General features: G+C 36.4%; 4 protein-coding genes across 4 annotated transcripts; 3 read left to right on the top strand and 1 right to left on the bottom strand.

The window, feature by feature from the left end:
• The first annotated feature begins 531 nt into the window (after nt 1-531).
• Nucleotides 532-4,248, top strand: txndc9 (thioredoxin domain containing 9). The gene is made up of 5 exons (XM_027164630.2): nt 532-651; nt 2,570-2,773; nt 3,034-3,152; nt 3,254-3,508; nt 3,606-4,248. Exons 1-5 carry the CDS (start codon nt 595-597, stop codon nt 3,724-3,726), a joined length of 756 nt encoding a protein of 251 aa, XP_027020431.1. The 5' UTR covers nt 532-594; the 3' UTR covers nt 3,727-4,248.
• An 87-nt stretch (nt 4,249-4,335) lies between these two features.
• mrpl30 (mitochondrial ribosomal protein L30) lies at nt 4,336-7,047 on the bottom strand. The gene is made up of 5 exons (XM_027164632.2): nt 6,766-7,047; nt 6,601-6,678; nt 5,535-5,681; nt 5,148-5,221; nt 4,336-4,660 (listed from the first exon to the last, which is right to left on the bottom strand). The coding sequence occupies exons 1-5, from the start codon at nt 6,811-6,813 to the stop codon at nt 4,531-4,533; spliced, it is 477 nt and encodes a 158-aa protein (XP_027020433.1). The 5' UTR covers nt 6,814-7,047; the 3' UTR covers nt 4,336-4,530.
• A 187-nt stretch (nt 7,048-7,234) lies between these two features.
• mitd1 (MIT, microtubule interacting and transport, domain containing 1) lies at nt 7,235-10,307 on the top strand. The gene is made up of 7 exons (XM_027164631.2): nt 7,235-7,756; nt 8,543-8,644; nt 8,795-8,931; nt 9,053-9,139; nt 9,232-9,344; nt 9,496-9,556; nt 9,679-10,307. Exons 1-7 carry the CDS (start codon nt 7,612-7,614, stop codon nt 9,772-9,774), a joined length of 741 nt encoding a protein of 246 aa, XP_027020432.2. The 5' UTR covers nt 7,235-7,611; the 3' UTR covers nt 9,775-10,307.
• Nucleotides 10,308-11,100: 793 nt separating this feature from the next.
• cracdla (cracd like a) lies at nt 11,101-21,140 on the top strand. The gene is made up of 9 exons (XM_027164230.2): nt 11,101-11,206; nt 14,715-14,841; nt 14,981-15,116; nt 15,202-15,324; nt 16,052-16,258; nt 16,393-17,809; nt 18,879-19,795; nt 19,885-19,972; nt 20,073-21,140. Exons 2-9 carry the CDS (start codon nt 14,750-14,752, stop codon nt 20,252-20,254), a joined length of 3,162 nt encoding a protein of 1,053 aa, XP_027020031.1. The 5' UTR covers nt 11,101-11,206; nt 14,715-14,749; the 3' UTR covers nt 20,255-21,140.
• Nucleotides 21,141-21,208: the final 68 nt, after the last annotated feature.

Below are 21,208 nucleotides of genomic sequence, written 5' to 3'. Positions count from 1 at the left end.
CTTAAAGTGACTAGTTAAACCAGCTAAGAACTATAAGATCTTCATGGTAAATATGACTTCCACAGCTGCTTTAATAAAACAAAAGCTGCCTACGTTCAAAACCATTCTTTTACAGATTCAGAATCCTATCTAAGAAGCATGTTTTTATTGAGTAACCGGATGTCGGTGTGGCTGATCCCAAACGTTCAGCAGAAGACGACACCTTAAAAACACTAGTGAAATGCAGAGCTGGTATTTTTGCCAGATGTAACAGCACCGAAAAGTTACTGCTGCTGTTAGAAACCTTGTTTTGTTTACAAAGCTAGTGCTTGTAAAAACCTGTCATGGCAAAACCATGTGGGTTGTGTGGCATCCTAGTGGTTAAGGTGTTAGGCTACTAATCAGAAGGTTGTGAGTTTGAATCCCAGGTCCATCAAGCTGAGCAAGGCCCTTAACCCTCAATTACTCAGTTATATAAAACACGAGATAATGTAAATGGCTCTGGATGAGAGCGTCTGCTTAATGCTTGAAATGTAAATGTAAACCAATACATGACACGCCTTGTGACGTGTGAAGCCCCCCCCCCCTTCAAGTAAATATCTCGCGCGGTGCATTATGGGATTTGTCAAACTCACTGCGTCACTGCCGCCTTCACCCAAACCCCGCGCGCCGGTAAGTTAGCTAACCGACTCGTTAATAAGGATTTATTTTTCTTCGGTGTGCTTTAATACTCTGAGAGAACATACCTTCCTGTATTATACACCGACTATGCTAAAATGAACATAAAAATGTTTCACCAGCGTTTATTTTCTGTGTAAACCGTTTAGCAAGCTAGCTTGGCATCACTGCTTTGGTTCTAATTTGCCGGTTCATAGATAATTTTAACTCAAGTTGAGTTCAGGAAAAAATAATATCATCTTTAATGAAGATCGTTAGACGTTGGTTTCGACTTAACACTTAGGATAGTTTACGTTTTTCTTTGACCTAGCCTCTGTTCGTTATAAGGCGTTATAAGGTTAGCCGCTGCGCATACAAAGCCGTAGTACCTCCCTGTGATGTATCCCACCTGCTAATTTGTCCACTGAATGAGTTTAGCTGTCGACAGATTAATGTTCCTTCATAATGAATCAGATTAGGTCAGTTTGACGCACTGTAACCATAGCAACAGCTGCGCAGGTAGCGGGCTAATGTGCTAGCACAACACAACGGAGCTAGAATTAGCATTAGCATTAAAAGAACTGAATATAGATGGTTGGTTTCTATGGATACGACCTGTAATACTCATAAGTGCAATATTTATAAAGCTAAAAAACAGAGGAGCAACTGTTTAGAAACAGATATGTTGCTAAACAGATTTTTTGCATATATGTATGTGTGTGTGTGTGTGTATGTATATATGTATATGTATATATACAATGTATATGTAAGTTTTTGTACACTGATTTTTTATTTTTAAGTAACAGCATAGAATAAAATACATATTTTGTCTAACAAAAAGCCTCAAAAATAGCCACCTTTTGCAGATGTGACTGTCGAACAAATTCTAGGAATTCTATCAAGGATTTTATCAAGGAGTCTAAATATTGTTCTGAAAGTTCACTCTAGAACTCTCTGAGTGTCCACAGATGATCAGCATTGATTTGGTTGTCTGGCCTTAACCTTTCTGTCAAGTTTGTCCCACACTAATTCAAAAGAGTTAAGGTTGAGTGACTGTGGAGGCCGTGTCATGTCATCAATTTCAGCTTTCCTTGTTCTTTTTTTCTACAAGTAGTTTCAGATCATTGTCCTGTTGTATGAAAGATTGTCTAATTGTCTTTTCTCAGAATACTATGCTAACCCTCTTTGTTGAGAATTTCGGTCACCACCCCATACTATAACACTTCCATGCCTCCATGCTTGACATTTGGTACTTCACAGTCAGGTATCATCTTCTCACCAGTTCTGCGACGTACGTAAATGCTTCATTTAGATCCAAAAATATCAAACTTTGATTCATCAGACCACAAGACATTTCTCCAGTCAGCAACAATCCAATTTTTATGTTCCTTTGCCCAAAGAAGCCTTTTGACCTTGTTCTGCGCTCTCAGTAGGGGTTTCTTGGCAGCTAAACACCCCACCAAGCCAGCTTCCAGAATTCTCCTCTGCACTGTCATTGTTGACATTGGCATAGCTTTAGTTGCATTAAGCTGTGCTGTGATTTCTTGTGCACTTAGCTTTCTGTTACATTGGCTGGAGACTCTTATAAACCTGAACAAGTTCTTTCAGTTCTTGTCTGGTCAGCATTCTTCCCTGTTTGTGCATGCCTCTTAATTTTGTATGCTACAGTAATCGCTGCTATGAGTTTCTGGGCAATTTATTGTGCAGGAAATGCCTTCATTCATCATGACATCTGTTCATTTAATTTGTGATCTGCCTACATGTGAAACATCAGGGGCAGGATGGCGCCTGGCTTTGGAAATTCACATACATTCGTGACATAAAACACATTAACGAATTTGAAAAGATAGCAAATACGTCTGACACCCAACCAAATACTCAGAATTCATACGTTCCTGTCTTGTGTAACTTTTTAATACATCTTCTCTATCAGTCATTAGATAAAGGAGAAATGGCAAATCAGTCAATGGATATTGTAGCAAAGGCCCTGGAGCAGCAAATGCTGCAATCAGCACGGATCGTCGAGGAGCAGCTAGACGCTGAGCTGGAAAAGCTAGAACGTATGGATGAGGATGAACTCGAGATTCTTAAGGAAAGGAGGTTGGAGGCTCTTAAGAAAGCCCAGAAAGAGAAGCAGGTGGGCATTCTGAGATGCATTTATGTCCATATGAAAGGCCATTTAAATTATTTTATAAAAATTTTGAAAGGTTATTTTAACATGTATGTGTCTAACACAGCTTTTAAATTGTATGGCATCAGTCTATATAAAAAGGATCCTTTTTTAAATTTAGTGCATGTTTTTTTATAATGTATATTTAATTTATAATGGTTTTGCTAAATAAAGATGACTAGTCAGCAATAAAGATATGTTAACAATAGTTTTTTTATACTCCTTAGGAATGGATCTCTAAAGGCCATGGTGAATATAGAGAGATCCCAAGTGAGAGAGATTTCTTTGCTGAAGTTAAAGAAAGCAAGAATGTGGTTTGCCATTTCTACAGGGATTCCACTTTCAGGTACATTTACAATCGATAGGTCAGATTTGTTTTGGCATTGTCTCTTAAAATAATGCTTTCTAAGACAGAGAACTCAATCTCTTGTGTGTGTCTTGTTTAAGATGTAAAATCATGGACAAACACTTGGGTATCATGGCGAAGAAGCATTTAGAGACAAAGTTCATCAAACTAAATGCAGAGAAGGCTCCCTTCTTAACAGAAAGGCTTAGGATTAAAGTTATTCCTACACTAGCACTGGTGAAAGACGGGAAGACTAAGGACTATATAGTAGGCTTCACTGATCTAGGCAACACAGATGAGTTCTCAACCGAAATGCTGGAGTGGAGACTGGGCTGTTCAGATATCATCACCTATAGGTAGGCAAAACATGTTCTAAATGCATTTGGATAATTCATCTGATGTATTGGTAGATATTGTGGCAGAAGTCTCAGAACCTTTATTTCTTTACTTTAGTGGAAATCGCTTTGAGCCTCCTACACTTGCTCAGAAACCAGGGACAAAGTTCACCAAGCTGGAGAAAAAGACGATCAGAGGGAAAGGAAATGACACGGACTCTGGATCTGATGATGATTAGAAACCGTTTATCAGGCCTTCATACAGTCTTTGTAACTAACTCACTAACTAACTTTGTTTTTCTCTTCTTTGTATATTTCTTTTCCATTTTTCATGTTAAACCATGATACATGTGTTCTGAAAAAAATGCATTCTGGACAGAATGATAAAAAAAAGACTAGTACAGATCAGAAACAATCAGCACAGATTTATGAATTTGTAAAGCAGATGTTTCTGGTGTTGTGGCAGTAGCAATGCTCTGCTTATTTCAAAGTGACTTTATATAAACAAAAATTGGGTATTAAGAATAAAATACATGAGTTCATATTTATGATTAATCCCATTTGGATCCTAGGTTGGTGTAGTTAATTTATTACTTTTATGGGAAGAAAATCACGTTTTAAGTTCAGCTTCAAGAACATCACACGTGCCAAGGATGCTACCATCATTATCATTTGATTCAAGTGAACAGAAACTTAACCTTTGATTTATTTATTTTTTTATAGCACAAATGAACACTCATTAAAAGACTCACTTCACCAGTGTCGGTGTATAACTTGTTTTACTTTCCTGTCAGTATGAGTGCGGATTAACTCGTAAACACACTTTCAATAAATTCAGTGAGACATTCTCTTTAAAAACTATTTAATACAGATGCTTGTCTCAGAAGTGTTAAGTATATTCGCTCCCAAACCTGCTTACATGGTATAACCCATTATATTCATTAAACCTTCACAATTACAGATCTAAAGACAATATTTTCAAAGAAAAGCATAGAATTACAGTTTTATTAATGTTTAATAAACAGCAAAGACAGAGGAGTCTATTACGCCACAGTTTTCTGTGCTGCAGACGTCGGAAGTTGTTTTATTACCAGCTCTCCTTTACTGTTCAGATATGAACCTCCCATTTCTTCTTCTGAAGGTAGTCCATTCGGAAGTTTTAAGGGTTGGATCCTACATAAAGTAAAAAATAAACTCAGTACTCAGCAATCAGTAACAAGTCTCTATCCACCTGGAGACCTGAAGCATCTTTTGAGTTCTTTGGAAGCGATTCATTTCTCATACATAATGGCTTTGTTTTAATGGTTTATGTGCTCAGTCCTATACCAAAAACTGCTGAGCCGACAAATTATTTCTTAAGTAGTTCTGGAGCAGAATCTTTGTTGAAGCACAAAAAAAAAAATTATTTTAGTGCATTTTGCCAACCAGTCAGTGCAACCTGGCAAATAACACAAGATCCAGCATTTTTCTATTTCACACTAGGAGAAGTGAAGGGAAAATACTACATTTTTTATATTTTTATATACTACAATTTATTTTTTGTATGGTGATGTAGATGCTGTATGTAACAATGATTAGACATTATAGACAGATTATTGCATTAAACCCTTCAATTCTAAACTGAAAAATGCTTTAAAAAGTGTAAGCAAGGAGAACTCACCTAACCAGGTGCTTAATGATTTTCAGTTGGTTATTCACTGAGGGCATGTTCTTGTGTACTCTGGGTTCATGAGACTGCCAAAAAGAAAAACAATAAGTGAGTGGGTCATTAAGTCTTTCTTACCTTTGAAGTCACCCCTGTGATAATACAAATCCATATAAATATAATCCTGGGAAAGGGTTATCTTTCTATTCTAATCTGTTTCCTGGAATGAAAACCACATGAAAGTTACTAGTGCTTTGTTTATCTCGTGTTTTATGTGGTAATCGAAACGGAAGCTTGATTGCAGAAAAATAAAACACTGTGCAAACACCATGTTTGAACAAATGATAAAACTATCCAGCATCAACTGCATGTGTTTTTGTAGTAGTACTAAATATTGCTCACCTTCAATAGCCCCAAACTCTTCACCACCTTTTTTTCCCAGTAAGGACGTCCCTTTGTACTCTTGACTCGCGTCACTACGTGAAGTTTATGTGGCTGCTCTGGATCACCACCGTACATTTCATGTTCCTTAGAACACTCTTCAAACACCTAGACATTGCAGAGGGACATTTAGTATACTGAGAGTACAACAAAAGAATTAACACTTGTGTGGCAGCAGCATAATGCATAAAATCATGCAGATGCAGCTCAAGAGCTTCAGTTATTGTTCAGATCAAACCATCAGGATGAAAAGAAAGTGTGTGATTTCTGTGACTTTTATTTCCCCATAAATCATAAGCACAGGCTTAGAGAAACCAAACAGCTGGAAAAACTGGAAAGTGAAGGACTGAAAGACTGGAAAAAGACCAGGTGATTTTTCCCCCTTCATATTCAGCTTTACATTTTAAGTGATTCAGTGCCCGTGATAGAGTCAGATTGTTTTTGGCTGACAGGAGTGGAACCTGCTGTTGTCACCCATCCACCTCAAAGTTTGATGTTTTCGGGATGCTGAGACGCTTTTTCCTTCAAGATCCTCCACACATGTTTTATTATTATTTTTTTATTTATTTCACAGACATCACAAAGGTGGTTGATGTGAACATTATCTGAAGCTTCTGGTGCATATCTTCATGATTTTATATGCTGCACCGCTGCCACATGATTGTGTGACTATATAACTGCATGAATGAATAAATAGGTCTGCAGGTGTTCCTATGTGCTCTGAGTGTACATTTTCCCTAATACAAATGAGATGATCAGAATCAGGTTAATTGGCCAAATGTGTTGACACACACAAGGAAGGTTTGTGACTCTCAAAAGTACAGACATAAATAACACTATAGTATACATTTAGCATGGACTAGACAAGACAAAACAGACTATACAAGACAATATAAACAGTAGGAGTATATAAATACACATTTATATACATTATATATAAAAAATCATTGCACTTAACCCCCATTTTTGTTTCCTTCCAAACCTAATGACATTATGTGCACAAATAAATCATTTTGAATTGATGTACCTGTGGAGGAATACGAGACCTTGTAAATTTGCTCCTACAAACCATGTACACTGGCCTTGATGTAGCTTCTATCTGATTCTGCAACAGCAAGTTGACACAAATCATTTATTACACTGAGTACATGATAAGAATTCATCTGAAAAATAAACTTAAAGCCATTTATACCTTTGCCAAAGCAGAGACAGACATGAGGATTCGACCCAATCCTGCCATTTCTTCTGTTTAGATGATAACAAGCATCACATGTGTACCAAGGTTATTGTTGTGCTAACATGTGCTAGGCTAACACGAAACCGTTCCCTCCACTTAAACGTGTCGTTAGAGCTTTAACGTCACTCTAATCTGCGACCGAACATTAATAATGCTCAGAATTAACACATAAAGGGACTTAATACAGTTTTCAAGTGCACTATTGACCCAAATCAGCTAATAAGACCGGAAACGGAAGTCGGTCCCTTCACATAAAATGTATCGGAAGTACGAGTTGAGTATTTAAGTCCCTATGTTTACAACTTAAATCTCTTTATTTATACTCTTTAACTATAGATATAGATATAGATATAGATATAGATATAGAATTGATCTAAATTAAATTTGAAGGTAGATACACACAATTATTTTACATCACTGCAAACCCCTAATCAGACAGTAGAAAAATAGATATTGAGAATTTTAAAGTAAATCACAAAGGATTAACACAGCAGTCATTATATATTTTAAGATATACAGGTTTAGTGCATAAATAAAAGGATATATTGATGAAATCTTCAGCCCTGTAGTGACCCAGTAGGTGGCAGTAATGCACAATATAGTTTGGCTGTCAATTCAATGAAGAAGCAAAACAAACATCAGGAAGTGCTTCATTCACTCTTGATTTTAAATACATGAAGCTCCTCTAAAAATGTATAACGTGACCTGATAAGTTATTGTTATTTACCTGGTTATTAGGAGAAAAGGTTTTAACCTGGGAAACTTACATTTACTGACAAGACCTGAGTAAGATAAACAGCCATGTCACAGAACTGGCTTCCTGGGATGGAAACATCAGCTGTGTCTGTACTTAAGAGAGCTGTAGAGCTTGATCACAGTTCACGCTTTCAGGAATCTCTTGTGTGCTACCAGGAAGGCATTCAGCTACTTATAGACGTGCTGAAAGGTAAATAAAACCCCTTTTAAAACCAAAAACCTTGTCGAAAGTTTGGTGACATTGTTTTTTTTATAGGATTCAATTCAATCCAAGTTTATTTCTATAGCACTTTTTTTTTTCACAAGTGACATCGTCTCAAAGTAGCTTTACAGAACATAAACATAGAACAAAAGGTTATTATAAAGAATAATATAAAGATTAATATCATACAAAATTCAAGATATTAGATAGATTTGAATGTGCTTATATTTATCACCAATAAATATGTATTTATTTGGGTGTATTTATCACCAATGAGTAAGTCTGAGGTGACGCAGGTGACTGTGGGGAGGAAAAAACTCCCTTGAATGGTGAAGGAAGAAACCTTGAGAGGAACCAAAGGACTCAAAAGGGAACCTCATCCTCATATGGGTGACACTGGGGGTGTGATTATAAATATACAGTCTGATAAATGTTGTATTTATGTGTATGTGTTTATTTCATTTAAAATGTAATAAATAAAATAGAAAGCCAATTTTATTACAGTTGTTTTTTGCTGCTGTATTTCTTATATTGGCTCTTGATTGATCTAGCCTGATCTTTACAACAAAAATAAACAAACAATGAAGTTTCCCAAGAAACTTTAGAAAGTTAATGAAAATGTTTATGTTGTTTGGGTGGAATGAATTTCTGTTATCTTTAAGTAGCGATGCAAGAGTATGTTAAGTGAAGAAAACTATGTTCATCTGATGGGTTTTTCTGGAATATGTCAGTTATTTGAGACTCAAGTTTTTGTCCTAATCTGTCTTTTTCCAGCGATAAAAGATGAATCCAAAAAAGTTCACTACAGAGAAAAAATCAAGGGTTACATGGATCGAGCTGAGCAGATAAAAGTGCACCTAAACAAAGTAAAAGAAGGTAAAATACAGATGTATGCAGTGTCACATTGTAAATCACTGTATTTCAGACCAGTACATGGAACTCATCTTCATTTAGCATCACTTCTGAAATCATTGTTTTCTAGCCCCTTCTCACACTGTCTTTGTATATTCTTTTCTATATTATCAGAAGGGAAATACCATGAGCAAATTAAAATCACTGACAGCGCCACAGGTTTCAGCTATGAGACCCTTTTCAAGCCATACATTAGAGAAGGACTCACTGAAGTCTGGGTTGAGGACCCTTATATCCGTCACGTGCACCAGGTAACAATGGAAAAAAGTCTATAGTCTACTTTAATGAACCTTTGTTGGAAAACTTTTTTTATTTATTTGTGTTTTTTTTTTCTCCAAAAAATCGAATCATATCATGGTCTGTCTTTTTCAGCTATATAACTTCCTGCGTTTCTGTGAAATGCTGCTAAAAGCCAAGTGTAACGTAAAGAAGATTAATCTCCTGACCTCACAAGATGAAGTGAGTTTTGCCTGGTTGGTTTATCTTTATGGGATACAGAATATTGTGATTGTGCTTTAAATCCAATGTTAAATCCAATGTTATTTATGTAGGATGGCTCCTCCCAGCAACAGAGTGCACTAGCAGAAATCTGCCAGTCTTTGCAGAGTCAAGATGTTTGTCTGGACATTAAATATTCCTCCACTATTCATGACAGGGAGATCAGGTAATGCAGATCATATGTTATACTGTAATATAAAATAGAAAAAAACATTTTAAATATAGTTGAATCGATAAATAAGTATATAGATAAACCAGGATCAGTGAAATATTCTCATTTTTGTAAAGTATAAACAAACAGTGGTTTATTTGCTTAGATTCGATAATGGTTGGATTATCAAGATTGGCAGAGGACTTGATTATTTCAAGAAACCTAAGGTGAGACTTTTGTATGAAATCACAACTCTTATTAGATACGATTTTTTCTTTTAACAAATTGTAGTAGAAGGTTATATAATTCACAGCTAGATGCTACTGTATTTTCTATGTTTTATTTACAGGGCCGTTTCTTCATTGGCTACTGTGATTATGACTTGAGAGAATGTCATGAGACCACAGTGGACGTTTTCCATACAAAGCACACCAAGAAGACATGACAAAAATATTTGTATTTGTGTATTTACTTTATCCTACTATACACTGCTTGGACTAGTGGGTTTTTTTCTGGTTTACTGTTTTTAACTCTGTTAAGGGTTTACTGTTTATAAATGAATCTCAGAGCTGTGCACTAAGTGCCTAATATATTAACATGCATGTTGCTGATTGTGCTATGCAAATAAGAAATATCCTTATCTCTATTTTAAACAGTGTTACTGCTAGTGTACTAGTGTAAAGGCCACATTGATTATCGTGAGAAGGGGACGTATGTGGTCTTGCTGCAGTCTGGTGTAAAGACGGCCTTAAAAAGAGCTCAGAATGATGTCTGCTGATCTGTAAATAATAAATAACCAGACTGGTATACAAACTGGTTATAGCCTAGAACTATCTTTTTAGAACCTATCTATTTATGTTAATCATCAAGATGTCTGAAAGCACATGTTGATTGTCTATGTTTGTATGAATTTAAAGTGGACATTTTTTATGAGGTTTGTTGCAATTTGATTCCATTTGTAATAAAATACTAAATCAGTGTGCAGTGTTTAATTCGTAAAACATAATACACCAGAACACCAACACAGAGAGGACAGGGAGAAAAAAGGTCATTGTAGCCAACAGCAGGAGAAGAATGAGGGTGCAGACAACATAGTGGCTTAGTGGGTAGCATGTTTTCTTCACATCTCCACCCTACATGCAGAAAACTTAAAAGTTCTCCTGGTGCATTGTGGGGTTTTTTCCTGCTTACTCTGATTTCCACCCCTAGTACAAAGACATAACTAGTAGGCTGATTGGCATTTCTAAATAGTCCTTAGTGTTTGAATGTGTGCGAATGTAATCAGAGGATATCTTGCACCTTGTGCCCAGTGTCGACTGGGATAGGTTCTGTTCTCCCTGTGATCCTGTGAAGGATAAACATTAGAGAAAATGATGTTGCTGTGGTACGAGTGATGGTGTATGCAAAGTACGCACTCGGAACATTAGGGGTTATAAATGTACAGTGTCTCCTTTAAACTTACATGTTTTTTTTTTGCTTAGAGAGTCATGAAATAAACTTTCTTCCAGGTGTCATGATTTGATTAAAATTGTAGTTTTATTAAAATAAAAAATCTGATCAGTTTAAATAAATGAAACACAAGCACTCACTGAAAATCTGCTACATGAACCTGCTTTAAAGAGCCTGGGATTAGTGTAACATTATAAAATTGTGCGCCCCCCTGCACTATCGCCATCTAGTGGTTATTATGGTAAACAACATTTCATTCCGAAGTGCGTGTTGTGGGCGGGGTCACATAGCAGTGGCTCGCTCTGATTGGCTACCTCTCAGAAACAGCTGGCAAGGCGCAAATCCACAGATACAGCTGTGGTGAAGCTCTTTGAAGCACAGAGCCAGACTACAGACTTTGGATAGTAGTTCGGTTGAAGTGGTCGTACGTGAGTAGCCTTAACATTTAAATCTATTTAGCAATTTAGTATATCGACAAATGTGCTCGTTTTCAATGTACCAATGTGTGTAGTACAATCTGGGTTAATATAACTGATGAAATTCAGAGCCACCAGGGTTTCTATGTAACTTCTTTCTATAGACTAAAAGTCATTTTTATTTACAATTTGTAAAACCTACAATTTCCATGTCTGTGAAATAGAGCTTGGTGTATGTCTTTAAAATCATGAGTGTCTCAGTCATTTCACTATTCTGTCATAACTCGTCATTATTCTCTTGTAATAGAAAATGTTTTAGTGAAATAACCCTGGAAGAGGATTAAAATCTGTGTATAATCGCCCTTAATCTCTGCAAGTCCTCATCATCTCAGATTTTCTAATATAGTGGTTCTCTAAATGATCTATCATCCAAGGGCACTGAAGAGCCCAAGTGCTGCAGGCATTTAGAAAAGAGGAAAACAAACAAACAAACAAACAAACAAACAAAACCCCCACAAGACATCGGAGTGTCTGGATCTGAATCTATTACTACTGAACATAACTGCTAAGTTTTTGTTCTCAATATGAGAACTATGATATCTTTTATAAAATAAAAAAGTGGATGTTCTGCTTTTTGTATTCAGTGACATAAAGGCGGCGAGATTGTCAGACTGAGTGAGTCTGAACTCCCAGAAGGTTAGCCTACTTAAAGAGAAGTGTGTCATTTTAATGAAGAATATGGTGCCTTATTAACTGGACCGTCGGTATGAGATGTAATAAAATGGCAGCTTTTAATGTAGGGTGGCTGAAAGTCACCCAGATGTCATGCTGACTTTATGTCCATAGGAGGAGGAATCGAGGAGGATTTGCAGACTCCCGATCTGTGGCACAGATTTGTGGTCTGTATCTGGGGCAAAGCCGCTCTGTGCTTTGTGCTGTGCCCGATATGAAATGTTCCATCCAGAGGACAGAGATGAATGTCTTTTCTTTTTTTTTTGGAGAGGGTTAGCACATGCTTATGCTTTGGTGGATTATCTATTGGCTTGCTTTGTATATATGTATTTTACAATGAGGAACATGAGCTCTTGGAACAGGTTGCATGTCCAAAAAGCTGTGTGTAATATGTAGTAATTGCTCACTAGTAGTATGCTTGACACGGGTATACACTGAAATCCTCTGTCATCTTTATTTGTATTATACTTTTTTATTGTTCAGTTTATAACTGCACATATTAGTAATCTAAGGTTTAATAAAGAAATGTTTACATAATTACTTTTTAAAATTGTGTATTGAAATTAACCAAGTACATATTGTTATCCATTACAATGTAGTCATTATTTCAAACTAAATATTCATAATTATTATTTTAAATAAAGTTACACGATTACTGTACTAAATTTATTAAGATATAAACTTTATTTAGAATATAAAATATAAACTTATATTTAGAGATTCTTCGGCAAAAAGAGAAAAATTATTCGAGATTCTTTGACAAAATCAAAATAATCACAACCACATGAAAAATTAGACAGTTATATCCATAGAAATTGAAACTAAATTAAAAACTTACAGCACATAATCTTTCAATCTTCAGCGGAATGAACCTCTGTTGGTCGGTATATAAATTACACAAAACGTTTGAATGTGGATGCAATTTCTTTTCTCTCATAATATTATTTTTGAAACTGTCCTTACATTCAGGTATCAGTTGTCAGTAAAATATCTATTGAGATAAAAACCTGAGTCTTTGTGGAACAACAGAAATAATAATTCCCAACATCCCTGTTTTTGTCGATTAAGAAATGCCTTTTCTTGCACCAAAATAAAGCAGTTCTCATCTAGGTATGTGTTTTTGCTTTTAGACATGCTGCAAAAAAAAGAAGACCAAGGCTCTGTATGTTTAAATTCAGTTTCAGTTTAAAAAAACTCGCTTTACAACAAAATCACTGATTGCAGCTTTAAGTAAGTTTGATTATGTTGGGAAATTTAGACAAGCCTACTCTTACATGTTGAAGTTCATCATATATGGCTTTATGTAGACATCTAATGCCTGATTCATGAACTTTTTTATTTTTATTTTTTTTTACATGCATTCATATCATGCAAGCTATAGAATTATTTAAATTTACATGCAGCTCTTCAAGGAGTATGTAGTCAGTCCAGTCTTCACAACAGATGCACAGTGCACATAAATACACAAGCACAAATGTCCAGGTACACAAATATATGGTCACATTGCAGTGTGTTGCTTCTGGAGTGCTGACCCACTTTATGTTATCTGAGCTAGGAGATTTGTCAGGTCAATTATCAAACAACCATGTAGAACATGTTGAACATTTAGTTAAGTTGTACGAAGATCTGGCTTCCAGGGTCACCAAAATCTGTCAGCAAACAAAGCTGAAATGAAGTTGAGTGTTCAAACACAAACGTGCAACCAACCAACCAAAAACGTTATGAATGCCATACCATTAACAACCATGTGTACACATAATTCCTACAGACATACAGTCTAAAGTATAAATGACTTGAGCTGCAATTCACCTTGGAAATCTACTTAATTGTCCTTCTGGAGCTTACTAGTGCATCATGAGTAGAGAAAAGTGTGCAAATGCAGAATTGACTTATGAACTCAATTTAGTCAGAACATTTTCTTAGATTGAAATAAGAGAGAAAATGAATTGTCTATTTTTTTAGTATGACATTGTTTTATCAGGGAGCTTCCATTTGAGTGAGTAGTATTTAACATAGCTGCAGGAAGACATATAAGTTTATAAATCTCTTATCCTACATAACATGTCTACATGTCTTTGTATCACACCCTGTCTTACATATCTCTCTAATTTTGTCCTTTCTTAATTTTGATAGCTATGAAGAAAATGATATGTAGGCCACATGGGATCAGGAGGGAAGGAACAATGAAAATTTAAGAGGACAGTATGTCCCCAGAATGTTTCTTCATTATTTTAGTGTTAAATCTATTTAAACCTAATATGTTTGTATTTTATATCAAATGTAGGGTCTCTAGCATAAGCTAGTATCTGACATGTATTCTCAAGTTTATTAACTCAATATTTTATAGATTAACAGAACTGGAGATCATTATTTCAGTAATTTTAGTACAATAATGTTCCACATACCGCTAAAAGTAGTTAAATCATATAGCAGGTACTAGCCACATACAAAAGCTAAATTAAAAATGGCCTACTTAAACATCTAATACTTTCTAATTATGTGTAATTATAATCAAGACAATTTTCTAATGCTAAACTCATCATTTAAACTGAATTCTAACCAACACCGTGCAAGAGAATTAATAGGACTCTGTGGAACACAGTTTTTTCTTGTTCAGGAATTAACCATCATGCATGTATGCTGAGATGTTATTAGATTTAAATGCTATAATATCACAAATGTGTCTTGAATTCTAGCTTTATAGAATATTTTATATATTACATATCACAAAATGTTTCCCCATAGTGAAGTGTACATCTTGTTTAACTGATGGCTTTCTCTGCATCAAGGAAGAAGATACCAAAGTTAACTTTGTTTGGAAAAATGAAGAAAAAGGAAAATGTAGGCATGATGAAGCAGAGTAAATCAGCTAGTGACATTGCGCAAGGAATTCTGGACCGAAAGGATGATTTTCGGTGAGAAATTTTAATTAATGTTTTGTTTTAGTAATTAAAGAAATGTAGTGGATGTATAGTGGACGTTGTTGTGATTTCTGTAAATAAATTAAGAATCTGTCTTTGACATTCTAATAAAATCTGTAAATCCTTCTCTCAGCTGTATCCAGAGCAGGCTGCGAACCAGGTCATTGTCACATGACAGTATCTTTCTATCTGAACAGCATCAATCAGAGCCTGAGCCACCATGGGTTCTTACCCAGGAGAATGTCCATGGAAAAATCCAAGCACTGCAAGTGAGTGTGTTACAGTTACACAGTGAGATTTACAGTCCGAATTATAAGCACTTACACTATCTGCTCTTTGGTGTGTTTTGGTTAGATAAAACTACTGATGCAAAAGATGCATCTAGGCCCACCACCTCAGGTGCTGCCTACTAAACAAACTGAAAACCATGAACACGCCAGTGAAGTCCTGACCTTGTCCCAAATACTGCCACCCAAGGTACCCAACTTTATGCACAGCCTGCCCAAATACCCATAACTAATGCATTCTCTAACAACATATTTATTATAACTTTTCTCTAACTTATTGCTAACATGTCTCAAGTAATTCTTAAAAACTCAAGATAATGTCCTGTATTATGTTTTGCAATACTGCGACCTTTGCTTTGCTGTGACCATCTTTTATGCTTTTACACTGATTTTTTTGTTTCTGAAACTTTTCTGTTTTCTCAGGAACCACAGATGTTTAAATTTAGCCATATGTTAAGTGGAACTGGGACTATTATTTTTGGCTCAGCATTCACGTTACTCTTTTTATCTTAAACGATATGGACATGTTCCTCAAATAATTGGCACAAACTTATAGCTTAAAAAAAGCTCAAATTTCATCAAGACTGAGCTTATTATAAACTGGGGTGTAGCCATGGACAGTTAGAGCAGTTAGAGGTTCAGGCTTGAACTGTTGTTTGTACCCGATACATACAGTATGAAATGAATCTACAACTCCTTTAATCATAAAAGAAAAAATAAATAAACAGCTATTTCTTGATTATGTTATAGTCATCCATCAGATATATTTTTCAGTTTTCCCCAAGTTTTTGCATTTACCAAATAAGCTGGTGGAAGGTAGGTTTATCAGACTCTGTCTCACAGCAGTAGCTGAAAAAAAAAGATTTTATCATATATACTTGATAGGTTTTTATTTATCATTCTTAATTTATTCTCAGCTGAAGTCATCATCACAGGGAATTTTTCCCCAACCAATCAGCCTCACAAAGCCACCATTTTATTCCTCTGCACCCTCACCTGGGGTAGATTTCAGTGCCCTTCCCCAGTCTATCCCCTGCCTGGATAACTCTGCTGCTCGTCATCGGATGTCCATTAAGCCTCGGAATCAGAGGGCCAGCACTAAGAGCAGAAGAATGCCCACCTCAGTGAGTCTGACTCACGCAATCTAATAACTTTGATTTGAATTAAATTACAACATTTATGTAGTAACATTTAGTCATTTAGAGTGCTAATCAATGCTACTTGCCTAAACGCCTCTTATACCCTTCTCCCCGGACAGGATGAAAGCAGACCTCGCTCAGAGAGTATGATCATCCTGGAAAGACCTCTCACTGAACATGAAGAAGACAACAGGATAGCTGTCACCAAGGAAATGACCCGTGTTCGCTCCTACAACTCGCAAATAATTAGGCCAGGGAAAGGTCTTATCGTACCTGCAACTGAAAGCTCATGTCCTGCTTCACCATTAAAATTACTGGTGGGAGCTGATGATGATTCTCTCCAATGTGCTATAAGTCAATGTAATTTAAAGAAAGAGTCTGCTGCGAGCAAAACCACAGATGTAGGCACTAAGCAGATACTGAATTTGGTAGAAGGAATGGTTGTTAAACATTCTAGCTCAGCTAGGCCCACCAGTCATAAAGGAAGTGGAGACCTTAAGGCGAGTCTGTATAGCTCCAAACCTAACTGCTTTGAAAGCAGTGTGGTGTCTACTGCAAGTCATGTATATGCTCCATGTCCCATTTCGTTAGACACTGAGCAGCCTCCGCTGAAAACTGACAAGGAATTGAATTCGGTGACGACTCATTTTAAGGGAAATGCATTGGACAGGAACAGAGTCCAATTTACAATGCAGGAAAGTTATTTTAAAGACCAGCCACTGAAATCCCTTTCACTGCACAAAAATACATCAAATTTATACAAAAAAACTGAGGTAACAAATATACAGCAAATCTCCTTAATGCCATTTTCCAGTGAGGAAGGCTGCCTACAGGATTCCACAACCCAACAACGGTCTCTAAGATTTTCTGTCACCTCAGATGAAAGTCATGAGAGGCAGAGAACTAGAAGCTTTACTGGACAAATGGAGCAAGCAGGAGGAAAGCAAGAACTTGTGTTCCCACTCATAAAACCTTCATCAAACAACAAAACACAGGATGCAGACATAAATGCACAAGTAAAGCCAACAGGGAATGATCCATCACAGGCAAAAGCTTCCAGCACTCCAGTAGTTTCAACCAAACCTAGAGATCTGACAATAACTCTGTGGTCTGTTGGTCAAGAAAGAAAGGACAGTCCAGCAAATAAAACCCGAGACATGGCAGTGGAGACTCACGACAGAGTTGAAGAGGTAAATAAGACAAATAAAGATCTGAAAATGAACAAGGACAGTAAGGAGCAGAAAGAGGAAAGGAAAGCTTCTGAAGTGAAGCTACACACCACATCTCCATCAGAGGTCACAGACAAACAGCACAATACTGAGGTCAGGTATATGCCTTGGTTGCCAGAATCGACTATTGCTATAGCTGTAGACCAGAATGACAGCAAGGTAGGGCCTGTAAAAGAAACAGCCCTCAGAAGTCCTCCACTCTATAACACTGAGCTCTTTATCTCTGCTGAGTCTCCAGAATTCTTCAGTAAACGACCTCAGAGTGCCAGAGGAGACCAAGACAGACCTGGACTTAATAGATTTACTGGTAAGTCTCTTTGTTTCATAAACCGCTTTCAGACATATCTAAAGTTGAAAAATCCCTCAGCTGGAAGCAGTGACTAAAGAGGTCAAACAAAATACTGTAAAACATGGAAAGCTATGACGCCAAGATTATATTTTCCTTTCCTAGTAACACCAGAAAGTGATATATGCTGCTCTCTATGGCTTTTTCACACTTGTACACATTTTTCTCTATGGAGCTGAGTTTGTCTGCAGTGAGAGATTATTTTGAACATGAGTGTGATCTATTGAACTGTTTTAAGTTTCAGATCAACAAGGTAAAAGTATTCATGCTCTATGTATGAAAGAGAATTTATTTTGAATATAGAGTCTTTACAGTACTCAAATACAAGTATATACAAACTTAAAACTCATTTATATTAAGAAGCCATTGAAAACAGCTATTTTGACTAAAAGTAAATGCACCCTGGGTTGCCAGACCACTGCACTTATTCACTCATTAGACCATTTAAAGTAGTCCTCCTATCAACAGGTTTGCGCGAGGAAATGCAAAACTAAACAGACTTGATCTCAGGATAAAGCCAGGGACAGCTGTGAGTTGGCACAACTGTATCACAGATTAAGAAACAATTATTTTAATAAGTCACTAAATAATCACTAATATAAACTATAAATGAATAAAATTTTTTTGTAAAAGCAGCATGCACCGCAGACTTGAGTATTCAGGCCAAATGTGAAAATGTCCCTAATGTAAGCCATGGTTCATTCAATCAGTGGTCAGATTTGTGTCCTTCAGTTCACATTAAATGTCCTCACTTTATTGTTTACAGTACCTATATTAGTTCTTAATCGACTATACAAACACTGCAGATAGCAGAGAATTTTATTTGAAGTGAACTTCCTGTACTTTACTGTTTGAGAACAATAAATCACATGGCCTCAGTCTTTACAAAGAATCCCGGGTTTCCATAAAAAAAACCTATAAGTTCAGCTACATTCCTATAGTTAATCATTTTAATTATGTTTTATTGTCATATTCATTGTTGTAGAAAATGCCATTGAGCAAATAAAATCTACTATATATTCTTTTACAGATTTGCAGGCATCAGCTTATTTGCCAGATTCATCTTTTAACATCACTATGAGTACACCAACATGTGTTCGCGAGAAGGGCTCTCTACTAACAGGTGCAAAAGAAGCTTCCACTGAGCTATCCTGGATGACTATGGCGCGAGAAAAGACCCGAAGCCTTCAGCAACTATTTACATGCACACTGAATGACCTTGCTGGCCTGCAGACAGCCCCACGGCCAGCTGCATCTCCAATGACCCAGATATCTTCACAGCCCAGTGCAGGAACTATAAGGCCCAAACATCAAGTGCCTGCACAGCCCATTGTCATTCCACCAGAGACCCAACTACCACTTGTGCATGCCTTCGTAAGAGCAGCACATCCAGCCCAATCTCCACCTCTGAAAACTTCCATCAGCCTGGCACAGCCATCCATTGATCAGTCAGGAGGAGTAGAATTCTCCTTAAAGCAAACTCTTTCAACGACAAATCAAATTCCACTAACTTATCTCAGTGGCAGACAAGGACAAATGTCTACCAACTCAGCTAAAAAAATAGTGCAATCAACAGGAATGTATATGCCATCTACCCAAACAATGCAAGAAGCACAACAGCAATTATCAGAGTCAATACATCATGCCCATCCAATCCAGCAAACTCAGGCACAAAGTGTGACAAAACCTCAAGCATCACAATCTTTTCGTCTATCACTGAGCCCAAAGCTGACACCCCATCAGCCTGCTAATCAGTCACCATCACCACTTTCACAGTACAGGCCTCTTGTGGAAAACATATCTTCTTTGCCTTTTGGGAAAGTGGACTGGACTTCTGTGTCCGAGGGAAAAAGCCGAACAGAGAGCCAGGCTCAGTATGCAGGAGGCCTTGGGAGAAAAGCTTTACTTATAGAGCAACAGCACCACCAAAAACCTGATGCAGTCAAGGTGAGACTCTTGGATTTTTGACTTATTCACAGTGGATCACAATTTAAATCAAAGTTTATGTTCTTTTTTATCTTCTGCATTATTGATAGGTAGTAGACCAGAAATCTACGCCAGTCTCCCAAACTTATCAGTCTTTGGATGAATTGCTAACCATTTCCAGTCATAAGAAGTTCACAGGTAATGGTCTGATGCATAGGTGTGTGTGTGTATGCATGAAAATGAATATGACATTAATTCTGTTTCTATCTAAATATACCTGACTTTATACCTACCTCAGAATTAGCAGTTTCCCCTCGTCCTATGAGGCTAGACCGAGAGGTCAGATGGCAGAAGAAAACAGAACCACCACCATCACCTCCTTCATCATGTCTTCAGCCAAACAGTGATAGAAGACAGCCTTTCTGGATGGAGCTGGCAAAGAGGAAATCTATGGCATGGAGTGATAAGACTATGGACTGAATTAGATATGAGCACATAATAAATTTGAAAATATTGAGAAGGACTAAGAAGAAAGAGTATCTGATTTATCAAGTTTGTGATAAATCACCATAAAACACACATTTACACTTTTCCCCTATATCTTTATTTATGTTGTTCTCAGGATTATCACAGTGTTATAATATTTTTATTAAAGTCTTATAATATAATATATAAAATACATTTTTATCTATTTATGACATCATTTTTGCTTGAATAAATTGTGACCAATTTAAATTATAAGTTAATATATTGAATTACAGAATTAAGTCCCTCTTAGAAGAGGTAAAACGATGATAAGTTTGTCGTTGAAACTTTAAGGAATATGAATAAAATATTACAGGTGTACTAGACAATTATGTACAATTAAACTTAATTTTGATAAGGATTTTGCAATGAACTTGTTTTATTGGTTTGAGGGAAACAATTTGACTTATGTATCATAATGATTATTTCTCAGTATACTGGATTTCTAAAAACTTCAGTAAATAAGTTTGAATAACTATTTGGATTTTAATATGAATGGAGACCAGTGTTTTTCCACAATTTACTGAAATTCAGCACAATTATTTAAGAATGCAATATTTAAACAAAAGTGTTATAAATTGGAATCTGGTAAAGGGCTCATCATTGTTGATTTTTTTTTTATATATATTTTTTAACACAAAGTCCCATGACCAAGTCATTATATTTACTATTGAGTTCTTATAGTTATTAGCATATCTGACTGGTAAATTTTTAGGATGGATTTAAAAACTCTCAACTCTTCAATGAGGCCTTTAAACAATGTTAATTTGGATTTAATGTCGCCTGACGGTGTAAAAGACTGAAATAAAAACCTATAACCCATTTTTAAAGCGTTCATTCGAGTCTGCCCTCTAGCGCCTAACACACACACACACACACACACACACACACACACACACACACACACAC

Source organism: Tachysurus fulvidraco, chromosome 6 (genome assembly GCF_022655615.1).
Source record: "Tachysurus fulvidraco isolate hzauxx_2018 chromosome 6, HZAU_PFXX_2.0, whole genome shotgun sequence".
Classification (NCBI taxonomy): Eukaryota; Metazoa; Chordata; class Actinopteri; order Siluriformes; family Bagridae; genus Tachysurus; species Tachysurus fulvidraco.
Note: the sequence above shows the minus strand (reverse complement) of the source record. Positions and strands in the feature narration are given on the sequence as shown.